This window comes from Platalea leucorodia (assembly GCF_965183815.1).
Source record: "Platalea leucorodia genome assembly, chromosome: 9".
Taxonomy (NCBI): domain Eukaryota; kingdom Metazoa; phylum Chordata; class Aves; order Pelecaniformes; family Threskiornithidae; genus Platalea; species Platalea leucorodia.
Window position 1 is genome coordinate 48430378 of NC_138831.1, and position 19272 is coordinate 48449649.

General features: G+C 50.1%; 1 protein-coding gene across 1 annotated transcript; it reads left to right on the top strand.

Moving 5' to 3' along the window:
- Nucleotides 1–5383: 5383 nt before the first annotated feature.
- On the top strand, nucleotides 5384–18485 carry ANKDD1A (ankyrin repeat and death domain containing 1A; the record flags this gene model as incomplete). The annotated part of the gene is made up of 15 exons (XM_082321735.1): nucleotides 5384–5417; nucleotides 7796–7899; nucleotides 8586–8684; nucleotides 9298–9396; nucleotides 9853–9957; nucleotides 10848–10946; nucleotides 11382–11480; nucleotides 12606–12704; nucleotides 13057–13155; nucleotides 13400–13498; nucleotides 14452–14550; nucleotides 15910–16005; nucleotides 17169–17370; nucleotides 18099–18230; nucleotides 18424–18485. The coding sequence occupies 15 exons, from the start codon at nucleotides 5384–5386 to the stop codon at nucleotides 18483–18485; spliced, it is 1527 nt and encodes a 508-aa protein (XP_082177861.1).
- Between the last annotated feature and the right edge of the window lie 787 nt (nucleotides 18486–19272).

The window sequence follows — 19272 nt, forward strand, 5'->3', positions numbered from 1 at the left end:
AATAACCTAGTCTGCAGGACAACTAAACGCCTGGCCCAGACAAAAAACAAATAAGATGGAGCCACACATGAAGCCATGTAGCCAGAGCTCTCATTTGTATTCCATTCGAATGGGACAAACCTGGAAGCACAGTTTGCAAGCCAGGACACAGAGCTGGTACAGTTAGTCCCTTTCGTACCCGCAGCGGGCACATAAAGCAGCACAAACATGCAATTCCTCATGGCATCAACGGCAGCCATGCACAGCAGTGCCCAAAGGACCTGGTTTCGGTGCTGCCACGCAGAGCCCACGATTGCTATCTCAGCAGGTTGCGCTGTTTGACACCCAGTCATGTAAAAACAGTCCATCAGCACGGAAAGAGGAACGTGCTCATCCCATCTCCCGTGCAATATTCAGCTTCCTGACTGTGGCAGCATATGCCAGAAAAGAGAATCCTCCAGGGCTGGAGGCTGTTCCCCGAGCCAGGCTCCCCGCTGTGGGCAGCTCCAGGGACGCAGAGGCTTGGCTTCCTGGACTACAGGCAGCTGCAGGCAGGAGGAGTCACCTTCCAGTTTTGCTTCCAAAGGAAGATTATAAATTAAAGTCCAATTTGCTAAACCTTTAGGTAAGCAACTGTTTCTGCATAAACACATACTGGTTTGTGGGCTGTATTACATGGCTAGCTACAAATCTGACTGACTTTAAAATCACAGTGTATACAACTAAACCAGAGAGCAAACAGAGGCGCATTTTAAAATGGCATGGATTTAAACAGCCTGACTCATGATTTTTGAAAGCTGGAGATTGAAAATAATGATTATCCTAAACTAACACATAAAAATTGTGCATGCAAGGTAAGAGCACAAAATGCTACGCCAGAGAGCTTCACTTCTAAGTGAAAAAGAGCACGTAGCCGGCTTCACTAAAATTATTCTTCAAGTGAAATAAAGTCGAAGACTTTAACACCTTTCTGAAGATGGGGTCAATATCAGGAATATATTGCAAAAAGAGCTCAAATGATCACCTCCCCCTGTCATTCGTTATGCTACAACATTAGTGGAAAAATCCAACAGCTCTTTTAGGTCTGTTAGCTAATAAATGGATCGCTAGGCAAGCGTTCAGCATCGTTAATAAATCCTTGCTGCATTCGGTACTTAGTATCAGCAGAAAGTCTTCGTCCCTTCTGCCCCTGAACACATACCTATTTAGTAAAGACAGAAGGAACTGCCTACACGGCTTTTTTTCTGCCCGCTGGAAATGCCCAAGCCCACAAACAGATGCAAACTTTCAGTGCATCTGCTCTACTTCTCTTCCGAGGTCAGCATTAAGCAGCAGAAGAGCCGTAGGTGATCAGTCCTGGCTGATTCAAGCTCTGGAAGAGGTGCAGACAATGACATTAACAGTGGCAGGTTAAGTCCAGACAGCTTTCCATCCCAGGATCTCTTACAGCGTAACAAAAGACTATAGCAAGAGCCAGAGGTCCCACCCACGGCTGGGATGCACGGTAGGTCCGTACCAGCCAGGATTATGCTCTGCCCTATTCAGGGCTGTTTCCCCAGCCCCCAGGCACTCGGGTACCCAGTGGGAAGGGCACGGCCCTTCGCAGTCATTCCTGCTGGCGCCATTCCAATTTGTCTAAAGACGCTTAAATATTCATCGAGAGAGAGCAAGACTCTGTCTCGCCGGGTGCACAGACTGCTCTCCAGGGAGACAGGACACCTGCCTTCTCCACTCCCTGCTCCATCAAATCATTAATTATTTAAAATAACAGGAAAGAGCAAGAAAAACTCTCCGCACCAGACATGCTTGCAGCCTGCTGTTTACGGTACTCTCTGGGGTCTTGTGGAGACCAGGGTTTGCATCTCCCCTCCGGCAGAACCAAGGATCAAACCTATCTTTCCCCCTTCCTCAGGGAGGATGCTCTACCCGCTGAGCTGTTGTACAAAAGAAGGGCTTCCCCTTTATCCAGACAGACCTTATGTTCGCTTTTCCTACCAGCGAGGGTGGTTTTTTTAATTCAATTTGAATAAAAGGAAAACAAAACACAAATGCAAAGCTCTGAGACCAGCAGCTAGCCACAGACCCCCACACAATCTGCATTCTCTCGAGAGCTTAGGGTCTATCTCCCCATTTCACAGCTGGGCAGGCCAAGCCCTGCTCGTGGTCCCTGCAGTGGGTCAGCTGCCCCAGCACAGCGCTTGGCTGCAGGGACCCTCGGCAGCGGGCTTCGATGAGATGGAAACCGCCGGCTCAGCCCTGCTGCCCCCAGCCCTGAAGACAGCTCTGCTGTCCCTGCGCAGTGCCCGTGGAGGGACATTTCTGAAGTAGCAGAGGGTCTCCGCAGGCATCTCTGCATCCCCCGGGACGCTGCCTGCCTCCCTGCATCTCCCACCACATGTGCATGCCCTGCGCTCTCTCGCAGGAGCAGAGAGCAGAGAACAGACCCCCACAAGGGTCCCCGGGACAGGGGTGTCCCCCAAAACTGGCCTGAGCCCAGGCAACAGCCCCATCCGCACCCTGTTCATTGCTTGCTGCAGTAAATGGAGGCAGGTGAACAGCACTGGCACCCTCGTGTGGTCGCCGGGATCAGTGGGTGCTGGAAGTCAAAACCTGCGTACAGCAGAGCTGGAGAGGACGGGGAGACTCCTCCTGAGTCCTGCTGAGGAGGGAGAGGGGTCCACGGCAAGGACCGAGTCTGACACAGGTCTGTAGGCCAGCCTGGCACAGGCAGGGAATGCAAAGCTGATGCTGCAGGGACTAAGTCGAGAAATGAGAGCAGCGAGGCTGGAAGGGTCCGTGCAAGGTCTTCACCCCTATCCTGTCACCAGCAGCAAAGAAACCCCCTTTCTGCAGTCAGCCCCTCTTTGCTGCCTCGGCCACTGGGAAGCCATACACAGGAGAAACCAAAGTCCTGCCTACCATGATACCGAGTAAGCCAGCACGGATTCACCAAGGGCAAATTGTGCCTGACCAATCTGGTGGCCTTCTATGATAGAGTCACTGCAACAGTCGGCAAGGGAAGACCGATTGATGTCGTCTACCTAGATTTCTGTAAAGCCTTTGACACAGTCCCACATGACATCCTTATTTCTAAATTAGAGAGATATGGATTTGAAGGGTGGACTATTAGATGGATAAGAAATTGCCTAGATGGACGCATCCAGAGAGTTGCGGTCAATGGCTCTACGTCCAGGTGGAGACCGGTGACAAGTGGTGTCCCTCAGGGCTCTGTCTTGGGACCGGTGCTTTTCAATATCTTTATCAATGCCATAGACAGTGGGATAGAGTGCACCCTCGGCAAGTTTGCGGATGACATGAAGCTGAGTGGTGCAGCTGACACACCTGAAGGACGGGGTGCCATCCAGGGGGACCTGGACAAGCTGGAGAAGTGGGCCCATATGAACCGAATGAGGTTCAGCAAGTCCAAGTGTAAGGTCCTCCTACACCTGGGTCGAGGCAATCCCAGGCATGAATAGAGACTGGGAGAAGAATTCATTGAGAGCAGCCCTGCAGAGAAGGACTAGGGGGTCCTGGTGGATGAAAAGCTGGACACGAGCCAGCAACGTGCACTCGCAGCCCAGAAAGCCAACCGTATCCTGGGCTGCATCAGAAGAAGTGTGGCCAGCAGGGCGAGGGAGGTGATTCTGCCCCTCTGCTCTGCCCACGTGAGACCCCACCCAGAGTGCTGCATCCAGCTCTGGAGCCCTCAGCAGAAGAAAGATGTGGACCTTTTGGAACGGATCCAGAGGAGGGCCACGAAAATGATCAGAGGGCTGGAGCACCTCTGCTATGAAGACAGGCTGAGGGAGTTGGGGTTGTTCAGCCTGGAGAAGAGAAGGTTCCGGGGAGACCTTATAGTGGCCTTCCAATACTTAAAGGGGGCTTATATAAAAGATGGGGAGAGACTCTTTATCAGGGCAGATAGTGATAGGACAAGGGGGAAAATGGTTTCAAACTGAAAGAGGGGAAACTTAGATCAGATGTTAGGAAAAAATTCTTCACTCTGAGGGTGGTGAGGCACTGGAACAGGTTGCCCAAAGAGGTTATGGACGCCTCATCCTTGGCAGTGTTCAAGGCCAGGTTGGACGGGGCCCTGAGCAACCTGGTCTAGTGGAAGGTGTCCCTGCCCGTGGCAGGGGGCTGGAGCTAGATGATCTTTAAGGTCCCTTCCAGCCCAAGCCATTCTGTCATTCTATGGTTTAGGCTTGTGCCTCCCAGTCCTGCCCGTCCTGGGTTTGCAGAACAGGTTCGTCCTTTCTCCTCGCACCACCTTCCTATGTATTTGAAGGCCAACAAACAGCATTTACTCAATCAAGCCACAGTGTCACTGAATGTGTCACCCCGTATCTGTGGCAAGACAGTGCAAGCAAAGACAGGAAAGGCTAGAAAATATAAGGAGTAGGGAACACTCGTGTGCCACCCTTACCCTGACACATTAGATACGGGGAGAGAGCTGTGGGGGCCAGACCCACGCCGGGGACCTTGCACAGGCTGAACTGAAATGGCTGTGGCAGAAAGAGCGGCCCTCATGCAGCTCCAGGAAAGATTTGCTGCCAGAAGAGCCACTGCCTGGTCCTTCGTAAAAAGGCAGCAGCATCCCTCCAGCCTGGAGACAGACAACGCTGACACGACCAAGCACCCAGTTTTGGAAATTTTTTTTGCTGTTTTGGACCTTTTTTTTTCTGCCTACCTCAGACCTCCCTGAAACAGATCTGATTCTCCCCCCAACCTCAGCTCAGCCACTGCCTGGTTCCTTCCCCCTCATGCTATCAAAATGGGAAAGAAAATAAAAGACAAAATCAGACCCAGATGCTGAAAAAGGAGAATGAACTAAAACTCTTGAGTGACGAGCGCTTTTAACTCCCTCCTGCGCCCACTGCCGTGCCCTGGCTGTGTGGTAGAGGAGAGCACCTCATCCCCAGGAAACGCCAAACGCTGAACCCTGCTTTAAGGGAAAAAACCCAACAACCCACCTCATATTTCCCACAGAACAGAAATCCCTCTCCTCCCAAATCGGTTCGGAAACAGAATTAAAGCACCCACAGCCTCAAAGTAGCAGCACTGAGCGGAGCCACGCTGAGGTGAAGAGCAGCGCTGGCCTAGGTAACGGCCGTGCAGCCCCCTGACTGAAATGGCGGTAGCTGCATTTTCCCCTTCGAGTCATCCCAAAACGGCCCGGAAACACCGTGTTTGTCGGAAAGAGGATTTGTTTTATTTTATTTTCCTTTAAATAACAGTTAAAGAGGCGCTCTGCGGCGGCGGGGCGGTAGCAGCCACCCCGCCCGTGAGGCGGAGGGGCCGCGCTTCTCAGCCCGCCCGTGAGGCGGCGGGGCCGCGCCTGTCAGCCCGCCCTGAGGCGGCGGCGGCGGGGCCGGCGGGGCCGGCGGGGCCGGCGGGCCGCGGCATGGGGGACGAGCTGGCGTCGGAGGGCGATACCCGTGAGTGGGGGCGAGGCGGGGGCTGCCCCGGCGGGACGGGGGGGTTTGTGTGGAGGGAGAGGGCGGGCGCGGCCCCCGCCTCCCCTGGCTCCGGCGGGGGACTCTGGGGGCAGGGCCGAGATGCTTTGAGAATAACAAGATGTATAAAAATCCATTCAGAAACAAACTAGGTGTATAACCTACGCGGGAATCCAGACTGCTTTTGCCCCAAAGCATCTTGTACCCCTAAGATGCTGCAATTAACACCACTTCGGCGTTTTGGCCCCCTTTATCGACCAGTCCCCAGCCGTACTGGGTTGCCTTTGTGTCCTGCAGCCTCGGGTAGAGCCCAGCGGACAGTTTTAGCGCATCGCTTTGCATGCCTTTCATCCCCTTTGCTGCTTTTTTAAATCTCTTGCATAATAATCTGCCTGTGAGTTGGTGCATTGCACTGAGGCTCAGTCACTTAAGTTGTTTTCCACGCAGTTTGGGATAACTGAATTCATATCCAGTACCATAAGGTATGAAATACCCCAGAACCTGAGCTCAAAAGAGAAGGAAAACTGCTAAATATCTACTGAAATGCTGCTGTTGGACAGGTGCCTGCCATGATGAGGAGTGCATTTACATTTACAGGGCTAGCTTCGCAGGTCTGGACACTAAGTAGGAAACTCAGACCGTCAAATTGTTTCCCATTTGTTGCTGAGAACAAATAAACTGTGGCTTCTACAGCCTTAGCGATGCAAGGTTTGTTACTGCATCTTCACAGGTAAAGAATAAATAAGTCAAGGGGTGGTTTGGCATCTCTTGGCAATGATGCTTTGTGCGATCATAAAATGTAAGAACACATATATGTCACCTGGAGAGCAGGGGCAGCAACATTTGCTTAACTGAAACATAGGATTTACTCCACTGAACGGAGATAAGCATTTGCAAGGAGGTAGCATGTGTGTAGCCACTGGTGTTAACAATTAACATAAACTCCACAGGTTTTTCCCAAGTTCTCCTGATATTTCCTCTCAAACGAAGGGTCCATATGGTGTGGAAATGCAGTCCCGTTAACGCACCTGACCAGATGAGAATGTGGTCTCGATACACAGTACAGAAAACCTTGTTCCTGCAGAAATCAGTGTCCAAATCCTGCTGCCTTCGGTGAAGCAGCAGATGCAATGCTCTTGAGTGACCCTGTCTGGTATTAAGATTTGTGTTATTTGCATTTTTCTTGAGCTAAAGGCTATTGTTTGAAGGTAAGATGAACAGAAATTGGAGGATGAGGTTATACCTCTGCTGCTCTAAGAGTCCGCAGTAGGGGTGCCTTTCTTCTCTGCCTTCCAGAGAGAAATGGGGTAGTGCTATTTAGACAGCAAGTCTCCTGTTTATCTCCTCAGTGTGGTGGAACGGGAACAATAATATGTTTTGATGCCTCTTGCATGGCACGCAATCAGTGTCTAGTCAATATGTTGATACAAACTGAAGTTGCATTGAGCCCCTGCTACCCTCAAACTGCAGCCTGAGATCTGTGGAGACGTAGAGGAGAGCAGAGCACCTGAGCCAGCTCTCCAGCGGGCTGTGACAGGCTGAGGATCTGACTCAAGCACTTCTCGAAACAGTTACCCAAAAGCACTGGGGCAGAGACTGAGTCCAACAAAGACTGACACCAGCCCTGCCAAAAAACCTTGAGAGCCTCCCTGCGGGGCTGCGGCAGGCCCAGAGTCACAGCCTTGCTCTCGTTTCTTGGCAGGAAGGTTTATTCGATCAAGGAGAAGATTGCTGGGGCAAGGCCCAGCATGGAGAGTAAACACCCTTAAATTGTGCCTAACTGTGCAGGACAAATACTGCCGGTTGTGGTAAATTATGAGCAGAACTGCCACGGTCTATTAAGAGATGCAACACTAATCACAGGCCAGACTAGCAGTTTTGTGCTGCTTGGCTGATTCAGGTTGGCCGGAGGGGGACAGCAGGACCATGTGTAAAGGCCAGCTTGCAGAGCAGCGGGATGTAAGTGGAGGGATGGAGGAAAGGGTCTGGATCATCTGCCAGAGCCCTCACACCAGCACTGGGCCTCAGAGGATGCCAGACCTAATGGATCAAAAGGTTTTGGGGCTGGAACAAGTCTGCGCAAACAGAGAAAGACACCGAATTAGAAGAGGAGCTGGTAGGACTGGAAGAACACTGATGTGGCACAGGGGTACTCAGGGAAGGGGAGATAGTGGGGGAGGACGAATCCAGCAAACATGCCCATGTCTGTAGTGCTGGGATTCTTGCTGGAAGAATCTCTGCTGTCATCCTTCCTTGAAGCCACCGGGGCCAGTGAGATGAAAGGGAGGTTTGTCGGGGCATGCTGCTCCGTGCTCCTTGCCAGCACTGTTTTAATGCTCGCTCTTCTGTCTCTGCTGCAGTGCTTCATTCAGAGAAGGAGTTCCATGATGCAGCGAAGCGTAATGACACAGCCAGAATGGAGGAGCTTATCAGGAGAGGCGTCGACATCAAAGCCAAAAACAATGTAAGTCCTGGGTTTTTCCACCTCTAAGCTGCAGGAAGTGCTGAGGGGGTGTTTCAGAACAGCAGCTCCTTAACGCTACTCTCCTCATTAGCTGCTCAATTGGTTAAAGCTTTAAAATGCACCGCCCAATGCTAAATAGGGCCTGTAGCAACTGAGCAGTTTCACAACACACTGGAACCCACAGCACTGTCATCCTGGCCAGACTGAAAAGTTGCAAGCGCTGAGGGAGGGTGATAATTTATAGTTCCCCTCAGAACCCGTGTGCCAGATACACGTGGCTGCAATGAAAGGCTTTGATTTTGCTATCTCCGTATGCCAAGGCTGTGGGATTAACTCAGTTCCTGCTGCAGGTCTCCCCTTGTTGACCAGTAGGTTCCTGGAAATACGGAATTGCGCCCATCCCTACTGTTTCAATCTGTCCATCCATGGTCAGCGATACTTCTCATTCCTGTGCTGTCGTTACAGTCCATAACTGCAGTTTCTGAGTAGAAGGTGACTAGCAGAGGTCACTATCTGCCTGACAAGAGAGCGAAGAGACAGAGGGCTGTGTCCAAAGAAAACCCTGCGCAGTGTGGGAAATGCTGGCTCCATGGATGGCAAAGGAGATTTTGGCCTTCAGGAAGGCTGGTGGATACGCACGCACTCTGCATACCTCAGCCTTCCCTCTCTCCTTCCTTCCCTTCCAGACGGACCGGACTGCCCTGCACTGGGCCGCGGGAGCAGGGAACGTGGATGCTGTGCGGCTGCTCCTGGATCACGATGTCCCGGTGGATGACGAAGACAGTGTATGAAGGCGAATCTCCCTTGCGCGTCCTGCAAATGTGCTCTGTGTTGGGGGAGCGCCGGGGACTGGGTGCTGGGCTGGCAGTCACAGACCGCACCTTTGCCCTGGGTCAGCGGCACAAGGCATTGCAGTGCTTGGGAAGCTGTGGCCTCCCTGCTGAGGCAGGTGCAGTGCCTTTCTGGAGCAAGCCTTGTTTTCAGATGTGTCGGTGCTCTGTTTTTTTGCCTTTTCCTTGCATGCGTGGTGACTGGGAAGTAGGCTGGTAGAATCTGTGAGGTTTTCTGTATAGCGTGGGGATGCTTGGCTGCTTCTGGTCGTGTTGTTGGGGCTTGAGGGAAGACAGTGACAGCCAGCAAGTTCTCTTTCCCCCGTAACAACCAGGCTAACATGCACCATTGACTAGGAGGTGGCAGTCAAGAGACAGGTCTCTGCTCAGCTGCTGCGACCATCCGTGGCAAGAATAATAGTAATTGGAGAAAGTGAGGCTAAAAAAAGCCCAGAGAGAAACAAAAATACTTGGGAGACTTCATGAAGCTAGAGGACAGCTTCCCTCCAGGGTGGGGATGGTGGTGGCTGCAGTTTAGCTGTAAGTATCTCTCTTCTCTTCCACCCAGTTTGGAATGAATGCGCTTCTCCTGTCTGCCTGGTTTGGCCACCTCCGCGTCCTGCAGATCCTCGTCAATGCTGGGGCCAAGATTAACTGTGTCAATAGGGTGAGAGAGTCTCCCTATGTGAGTCCACCACTCAGCTCCAAACAGTGACGGGGGGAGAGAGAGGCTTACCTGTGAGCAAAGGTGTGGGACAGCATCTGCTATGGCGACTACCATCTGCCCTTCTGCCTTATTCCTAAACCAGGTGTAATAATTGTAGCTATAGAGATGTACACAGCTTTCTCAGCTCCCATTTGTGCAGTGGTGATGTGGAAGGTGTTACAGAAATGGGAAGAGGGTTTAGTGAATCAGCAGTCTGTGTATTTTAAAATAGACCTTGGATGGGAAAAGGAGCATTAATACTTCAGTCATACCTTGCTGTTTGCAGCACAAGCTAGTTTAGCCCTAGAGGTGCAGGGAGGCATGGAATGGGTCTTTGCTAACAGAAGCAGGTTATTAAAAGAGACTGTCCTGCAGTCTTAGAGTTATTAAACGAACGGTCCTTTATCTCCTCTCCAGAATGGCAGGAACCTGCTCCACTGTGCGGCTCAGAGGGGACACATCCAGGTGATGGAGTTCATCATGGAGGACCTGGAGGACATGTGTGTGGATAAGACAGACAAGGTAGGAAGGCTCTTTGCTGCTTTTTTTCACGAGGTCTGGTCTTGCTCCGCTGAGCTTAGCAGGAATGTTGCCCTTGGTCTTGGGAAGAGACTCAGAGTCAGATGCTACTCTTGGAGAACCAAGGGTATCCCACACAGGCTCTGGCCCTCCTGCGGAGCGGGGCTTAGGGATGATGAGGATTCTGGCTCTGATCAAGCTTTGGCAGCCAAGGCTTCCCAATGTAGCCTTTTGCAGAATGAATTCAGGAATTTCAGTGTCCTCCTCTTGTGCAGCTGATGCTCCAGGGTGTATTGTAGGTAAGCAATCACCAAGGGTAGCCCTCTCCCAGCATGTTCCAGCGTTAGCTGATCTGTTCCTGAAGGCAGCGTAGGAGCACGCAGGAGTTGGCGCATGCTCTTTCCCACTCCCTGGCCTTCATGGCTCCTAGAGTGTTCCCCGCTCTGATGCTTGGGAGTTAAATGAGGCAACAAGAGCTCTGCCTTTCCCCCTTTCCCCAAAAGGGCTTCTGACCCACTTGATAACTGGGGTCGCAGATATTAATTCCATTTTTTTATCCTTATTTGCTTTTAGTAAACTATTTATTATCCTCTATTTCTATGAAATAAACACCAAAAAGATCTATTTTCCAGTGTTTGGCGAGACCAAAGTGCTTGGACTTGTTAGCCCCAGTGGGTAGCTCTGTTCACCTTGTTTGGTTAGGCTCATCCCAAATATAAAGCAGAATAAAATTAACAGCAGAATAAGAGATAACTATTTTTGAAGTGCAGCACTTTTTCCCCCTGTGGACTGGGTTTTTGCCAAGGCATCATTATATTGCTTGCAGCAGATGATCTAATCTTATGCTTTCTGAGCCTTTCTTGGACTGTATTTCTTTCTGTTTCCTTTCAAAGATGGACAGGACAGCGTTTCACCTGGCTGCAGAGTCTGGGCGGCTGGAGGTGGTGGAGTTCCTAATTCGACTGGGTTGTTCTCACGGTGCCAAAGACAAGGTATGGGCATAAAACCACACACAAGGGAGGTAAAGTCCAAGGGTTAGAGGATGTGATAGTCAGGGAACAGGATACCGAATGAGGCTCATGCAGAGAAGGTGTCAGCAGTTTTAACTACGGTTGTGGTATGTCAGGGCTTTTCTTCCCTATCCGCTTGCAAACCTCTTGCACCTCAGTCTGTGTTGGATTTCTCTCTAGGACTTTTCAGACAGGATACACAGCAATACAGGATACAGGATACACACCTGGTGGACTGTGCTCCAGTTTAAGGTAGCTGGATTTCTTACCTCCCTGCTACACCTATCGGAAGGCTGTTTCAGACTCATGCTACTGGTTACAACCTGCTTTTCAGTCATGCTGGAGATACTCTGTGCAAAGTTGTGGTGTAGGAACACTCAGTCCTGTGATACGTATATGTATGATGTCTGCTTGCAGGAAGAAAATACAGCATTGCATTTAGCTGCTAAAAGTGGACATCTCTCTGTGCTGCAGAAGATTATAGATGTTGGAGTGGACCTTGATGAAAAGAACTTAGTAAGTACATTTAAATTAAATGAAAACCACATCAGTTTCGCCCTTTCCCTCCCTAGAAATACTCTCCTGCCACAGTCATCAGCCTGAATAGTCGGTATTGACAGGAGAGGTTTAGAAAACAGCTGATTTTATCTAAAGTGCACGTGTATAAATGCAGGTCACACTTGCAGAGTATCAGTGAAAGGCAACATCCTTCTTGGACCAACATCCAGTTCTAAAGTGTTGCCTTTTCTTCCTGCTGTATCTGCTGCCCTACCGTATCACTCCATTTAATCTGCCTTTTGCCGCCCTGACCCTTGTACATTCAAGTGCCTAAATGGTTATTGAGTGTATTTTAAACTAAACTTCACTATGCTTTATAGTATTGACTTAGTCACCAAACATATGGACTTTCTGTTTGAGATCTCGCTTTGATAGACCTGCTTTGGAAAATTCTGTGGCTGGAACGTAGTTAATGATTTAGATAGCAAATATTGGCTGAGTAACGCTGTTATTTATTCCAGGGCACACTCCCAATTAGGTTTATCAGCAATTTTTTTAAACTTATTTGGTTACTGTCTTTGAAAAGTGTATTTGATTGTGATTAAGATCTGAAAGAAAAGGGAAACCACCTTCTGCGGTAACTTGGGTAGCATTTGTTTTCCCTCAGATGAGCTGCCCTTTGTGCAAACAGCAGTAATAAAACCAGATAGGAATTCTGCTTGTTTCTTGTGAAGAAATGAGCTGCAGCCCTCAGAAGGGAGAACCAGTGGTTGAGGGCCGTGGGCTTCCAGTTCTGACCCTCTTTCTGGGCTGCTCCAGGAAAATGGTTTGTCTTCATTGTCCACGTGAAATCCTTTTTTGTTTGCTAATGGGCTGAAGGGGAGAAAAGATGATGAACATGATGTCTGTTTTGTGGCGCATGGGCCAGCTGTTTCCAGTGGCAGAAGGACAGAGCAGTACTCTGATATGTCGGTGGCAGATAAGTGTGTCCTTTATTTTCCTAACAATCACCCTGGCCCTCAGAATTGGTATTTTAACATCATCTCATGGATTCAGAAGACGGGGTAGAGGCTTGCTTGTTCCGCTGCTCTGGCTTGGCCTTGTCTACAGAAATGCTGCTTGTCTCCTTTTTGCCTTGTCCAGGAAGGATTTACAGCTCTGCACCTGGCTGCTGAGGGGGGTCACAGTGACTGTGTGAAGCTGCTCTTGGAAGCAGGCGCCGATGTCAATGCCCAAACCCAGGTGAGCTCTGTGGAAGTGATTCCATTTCCAGACGCTGCTTTGTGGCTTTTTGCCCAGACCTGTGGCCTCCCAGGGATGGCTCCCGTTATCAGGTGAGGCCATGTGGAGCCCAGCGCTTCAGAAACAGCGCAGGGAGTCCAGAGGACAGGGCACGTGTCTTTGTACAAAGAGGCGGGTGAAGCTGCCCTGGGACCGGTTTGGCTGTGGAGACAATCTCTATGAATTTGTCGGTATGGGGGCATGGGGCCCTCCCAGGAGGGAAGCAGGGAGATCTCTGTGGACAGTCTGTATGAACTGCAGCTTCTGAGAAGAAACCCTGACTAATACCCGTCTCTTCTGATGTGCCTCTCAGAAGGAGATGAATTGCCTTCATTACGCAGCACTGCATGGCTATGAGGAGATAGCCAGGATCCTCGTGGATGCAGGAATCCACACAGACGCTGTTAATCATGTAAGTCCTGCTCAATGCTCTCATCGCTTACAAAAAGGCAAAGCCAGTTTGTGGAGCTGTTCAAGACCACAAAGCAACTCGGCAAGGAGCAGTGTTGCTGTGGGGTCTGTGCTTATGGGGCGGTATCCCCAGTCCGCCCCGAGTCCAGGCTGGCAGCTGTCTTAGAATAAGACGCTGGGCACTGCATGGCCTTTTCAGTGCCGTGAGCTAAGCTTTTCCTAAGCGCAGGGTCTTCTTTCCGCAGCAAAACGCATCAGCGATACACATTGCGGTACTGCAGAACTTCCCAGCCATGGTGAAGCTCTTGATCGACGCGGAGTGTGACCTTGACATTCCAGATAATGTAAGACTGCAGCTCCTGTTTTTTGTCTTTGAAATGTGAACCCGTTTCATGGGGGATTTGGTCACCTTGGGGACAGGATTAAGGAGGAGTGCTTTAAAATGGGGAAAGCCTGGAAGCGCAGCTTAGGAAACATGAAACCTGTGAAATGATTCTGACTGTTGCAGTGAGGTAATTGCTTGATGGGCTCTGCCACGTCCCTGGGACCTGTGCGCAGAGACATTGCTTAGTCAGACTCTTTGCTCCCTGTTGGAAGCAGGGGGGAGAAAGTTCAGCCTGGAAAATATTCTGCAAAATGGGGGGGGGGGGGGGGGAGCTGAGAATGGGAGACAAACCTGGAGGTAGCTGGTTGTCTCACCAAATTGTAATTTTGTGAATGAGGGGCTTTGCTAACAAATGTGTAATTTTTTGTAATGTTTTGGTTAATGTTCATTCTTACAGTGATGTTCTCTCCTGATGACACCATAGAATTGCCACATTTCATATTTGATTTTAGTTGTTTCCATTAAACAATCCCAAGGTGCATACAGTTTACAGCGCATACACATTAACCTGGCCCTGTGTCCCAGGAACAAAGAATTGGCAAAGGTCCTTTCCTCCCCTGGCCAAACTATCTGCCTACAGAAATTGTTTAAATAACAGGAAATAATATAGCCCTATAAATGGCCCTAGGGAGCTTTATGGAACTGAAGAGGTTCCTTCTTTAGACTGAAATATTATCAAGGAGGCTTCCTAGCGCTGGTGCTGGGACAGACCAGTTCTGCTCAGCCTAGGAACCCAACTCCGGTTTGAGGTAGGAAGGTGTTTGGCCCTCACTTTAAAAAGGGGTAGAGGGCAAAGGAGGGCAGAGCTGACAGCGTTCGTACAGCACTTCCTCCTGGTGTTGTTCTGTCCTCTCCTTCCAGCCTCGCACTTGTCCTTCTCTGAAATTTAGTCCTTTCACCCCCCTTCTGCAGAGGCAGCAGACCTCACTCCACATCGCTGCGGAGCACGGCAGGCAGGACATTGCCGAGATGATTCTCATTGCAGGAGTTAATCTGAAGCTAACAGACAAGGTAAATGTCTCTGCGGGTTGACTAGATTCTGTGGGGGTACGGAGGGAAAATATGCGTGGTCTTTGCCGCTGTTTTTCATAATTTTCAAGGAAGGCTAGTAATAATATTAAAATCTGGATATTTCCAGGGATAAGGCCTTGAAACACTGCAGAGCAGGTTATTTTCATGTGTTTCCCGGGAAAGAAGCGACTGGTTCTTAGGAAGGTAGAAAACAGTTCACACAATAAGCAAACTTTTTCTTCTCAGAGTTGTTCTAGTTCCTTCTACTTTTACTTGTGCTATCATGCACATTAATATCAAAGCTCTTCTTGAATAATGTTAAATAATATACCTCAAGAATTACAGCACACGTTTTAATAGGTTAAAAGTTGGTTGGTATAGATCTGGCACTGATGTCCAGGGCTTTTGCCCTCTAATTAAATCAGTAAAAGGAATTCCAGAGGAATCAGGCAAGTTGTGTGCAGCCTGAAAGCGTGGTATGTGCCCAGAAAACACTGAAGGGGGCTTGGCCAGAGATTAAAATAGTGTCTGCCCTTCGCAGTGGGTTAAAGCACACACAGACTCGAAGCCACCTGGCTGAAACGGCCTTCAGCCGCAGTGAATGTTTGCCACCTTCCAGCAGTCTGTGGCACCACAGCGAGACTCAGCGCAGGAAACACGTTCACACTTTTCTGTGTGAAACTGGGTTTCTGCTCACATCTGAGGCTAGAACCGTTCTCACTGGCATGCCTGATGGCTGGGCTGGCTCACTCTCCTTCATGCAACTTTCAAATCTTATTCCTTTCTGCTATTTGCTTTTAGAGATACGTACAAATCCCCCTGCCCAATCCAAAATCATGTTCATGTAAGGAGCGTAGTTACATTTTCATAGTCCCATCAGCCTGTGCTTCTCCTAGGAGACCGTTTCTAATCACGCGTATGTGGAGCCTATAAAATTAATGAGGTTGTATAAATCAGTTCCATGTGTCAGCAAATCTGCTGTGCAAAAGGCTATAAAATGCCGTGGATCGTCGTGCTGAGCTGGTCCTTGGAGGGCCGCACCCGTGTTGCTGGGAGCCTGAAAGCACCCTGCCATCCGCTGTGGGTTACGGGATGCGTTCCCAACCGCTCCTGCCAAACGGGCAGATCCCCTGTGGCAAGGGGGATGCTGCAGAGCCGAGAAAATGGCTCCCCACGCCCTGCACGCAGTAGCTGGAAGCTAGCTCACGTCCGAGGTGGTTACAGGCCTTTCGTCCCGGCTGGGTGCGTTGCTGAGCAGGCCATGCTGCCTGCTACTACGGACCGCTGGCTGGGCATGGAGATCGTACCTCCTGAGCGTGCAAGGTCTTTTCCAGCTCACTTTTCCCCTTCTAATTTCAGCAAGGGAAAACATCTCTGGATGTCGCCGCCCGAGGCAATCACATCAACTTGGCGGACATGATTATCAAAGCCGATCGGTTTTACAAATGGGAAAAGGTGAGCAGCTTTTACACCACCAGCCCCTGCACTTTCCAGGGCAGATGTAGCTTTATCCTCTCTGTTGAAACTCCACATTACCCGCTGTCAAAAGGAAAAGAAATACAGGGCGTCCCGTGACAGCCTGACCTCTACTTTCATCACTTCACTTAAGAAAAACAAAAGTCCTCACCATGCCAACAACATCTACTTAAGGCTTCCCTTATTTAAAAACGCCTCTGTTGTTAAAAACCCCAGGCTGCCCTGAAGGGAACAGGGGTTTTCAGAGATTCTTTGGCTGCTGTTCCCAAAGCCCTGTAGAAGGGAGTGGGGTAGCATTAGTTCCTTTTCCCAGAAGGAGAGACGGAAGCACTCGGCAGGAAAATGCTTGGCCCGAGGCCACCAAATGGGATGCGGGGAGTTTTTCAACAGTGGAAGGGGGATGCCTCTTGCAAACAGAGCGATCAGTTCTTGTTGGAGTCGTACAACCCACTTCCCTCTCAAACTTCCCCACAGCCGGGGCTGTTCCTCCTGTGCTTCCCGGGGTGGCCCAGCAGCCTCTCCCCTCCCGTGGCCCCCTGCGCAAGGCGCAGCTGCTCAGCCCCAGTCCTACCCCAAGCCCAAAAAGCAATCCGAGCAGAGGGCATGCTGAAAGAACAGCCAAACGCCACATCCCTTGCGTCTTCAAGACTCTGGGCATCCTTCCATACCAGGAAAGCCGGCGCTCTAGCGGGGAAAGAAAAGGAGGGCATACGCCTGTGGCTGAGGCGCAGCTTCAGGAGTAATGCGGTGTGTATCGGGCCCTCGCCTGGGCTTCCCGCGCAGCCCTGAGGGAAGTCGTTTAGCCTCTTTGCAGTCTGGCACGTAAAGGGGGCTGAGCAGCTGCGCCTGCGTTGCAGGGGAGCAAGGAGATTTAATTAAACGATTCTGCATACAAGCCCCAGATAAAAGGCACTGGAGAAATGCAAATTGCGATCCGCATGGGCTTCCACAGCAAAGCTGCTATTAACAGTATTTGTTAACGTGCATGATTAGACCAGAGTGAAACAAGAGAATAAAAAAAAAAGTCATGTGCTGTGCCAGAATGAACTCCCAGCGACCTGCAGAGCTGAGGGTGCAGGAGGCTGCAGAGGGACAGGTCCATCTGCAGCATCCCAACCGAAACCCCGGTCCCGCCTTTGCAGGACAACCTGAACAGCGACTCCGACTCCTGGCTGGCAAAGCACTTGAGCTTTAAGCAAGATCACAGGCTGGAAACGCAGCACATTCGCTCGGTAATGTGGAGATTGGCTACCAAGTACCTCAAACCCGGTGAATGGAAGAAGCTGGCGCACTACTGGAAATTCACTGATGCCCACATCAGGGCCATTGAGCAACAATGGACAGGTATAAAACACCGCCCGGGTGTTTTCCTTCCTTCCCTTGGGCTGTGTTTCTAGGAGATCAGTCTGCAGTAATAGCAAAGCGGGAAGAAAACCACCTGGCTTATTTAAAACAACCAAAAGATTAGGTTAAAAATCCTGGTTTTAATGAATGTGGAGTTACCTACACCCTGGAATTTGTCTAGGAGTAAAGCACCCAAGCAGGGGGTTAGCGGCCCGTTGCTCGCACCGAGGCACTTGCCAGACCCGTGCGTTCTTGCTACACTTCTTGTTCTGTAGGACAGAAGAAACTTGCTGGGTCTGGTTTATTTTTTCTTTTAAGGAACTGAACCAAGAAGGCAGTGAAGTCCCATTTAGAATTTAAGAGCTACGTTAGCGGAAGCAGGTTCCGAGTTTCAGAAACAGATCCCCTCTGGTTCGGTTACTGTAAGGACTCCTGTAGTTGGCAGGACGCGAGCAAGGGGCTAAGCTATGCTCTGAAGGCAGAAATTCTGTATTGCCCTGAAAGGTTGTCTGACAAGCCCAAGCTCATCCGTGGCCCACTCCGTTCAGTTTGGCGTTAATCTAGCAATCACGCCACAACTAGGAATTACGCTAAACTGTACTTTAGAGCATCCTAGTAAAATCCAGAGAGGAGGGAGGGGTGTCCGAACCCGCCAGTTCAGAAATCCGCCCCGGTCAGGGCTGCGCACTGTGAAGCGCAGGATTTCAGCTGTGGTTTGATCTTGCCAGGCACTAAAAGCTACAGGGAGCACGGCCACAGAATGTTGCTTATCTGGCTCCACGGCGTGATCGCGGCAGGAGAAAATCCAATCAAGGGATTGTACGAAGGCCTCGTGGGGATCGGAAGAAGAGATTTAGCAGGTAATGCTTTTGTCTTCCTTCAAATAACACACACCGAGCACAACAGAGAGAACTTCACTGAAGCCAATTCACACAAGCTGGAAGCCTGCCCTGCCCCCTGACTACCATTTCTTTCTCTTCCTTTGATAAATTAAGCCATCCTGCCACGGCTTTATGCTTTCCGCGCAGCAGAGCGTTCTCTCTTCTTTTACAGAAAGCATTCGGAAAAAAGCAAACGCGGACTCTGCCTCTCCACGGAAGTGCGTAGCGATGTAACAGCGGGAGGGCAGCGGTGGTTCCTTCAGCTGAGGCATCCCCGGCTCATCTTGGAGCTGCCGGAGAAACTCTTGCTCTGCTACCGAGCAGAAGGCAGCTGCAACTTAAGGGCTTCTTGTCATGAAAAGCTGGCATCGCTGCCGCTTCCTTCTTGGGCCGAAACGGCCAACGCTAACGGTCTCAAACGCCTCTACGCAGAAGGGAGATTTTTATCAGCGATTGCGCGTGGTCTGGGTACTGCAGTAAGAGTCCGGTGAGCGAGCCTCGCTTGTCGTACTGCGAGTATCGGGAAAGACGACGCTATTTCACTGTAACTTGTTTTCATCACATTTTTATATAGAAATTTTTAATTGTCAATTTTTTAAGTTATTGAGGGGAAAGCCTTTGTTTTCAGAAATGTTCTTTACTTCCCTTTTTGGGGCAGGAGGTTTGTCTATCGCTTGTGTCTTAGACGTGTTCCTAACTTCCCTATTAGGGTGGGAATTTAAGAAGAAAGGTCAAGGCCACCACTTGGTCCTTTTGGAACCTTAAGGGTCGGGATCGTTTATGTTTCGACTCCTCACATTAACGTATACCGTTTATAAATCAATCAGGGAGCTGCTTTAATCCCTAGGTTACAGCTTGAAAAGTGTAAGATAAGAACGGTCACCGGTTACCTACACGGCCTCTGAGGAGGAGATACAGGTTTTTAAATGCCGATTTGTCATGTAATACTTCCTATTTATTTTTTACAGTGTTTCAAGGGGAAAATAATGTCTGTCTTTCAATAAATCCAGATTTTACCCTT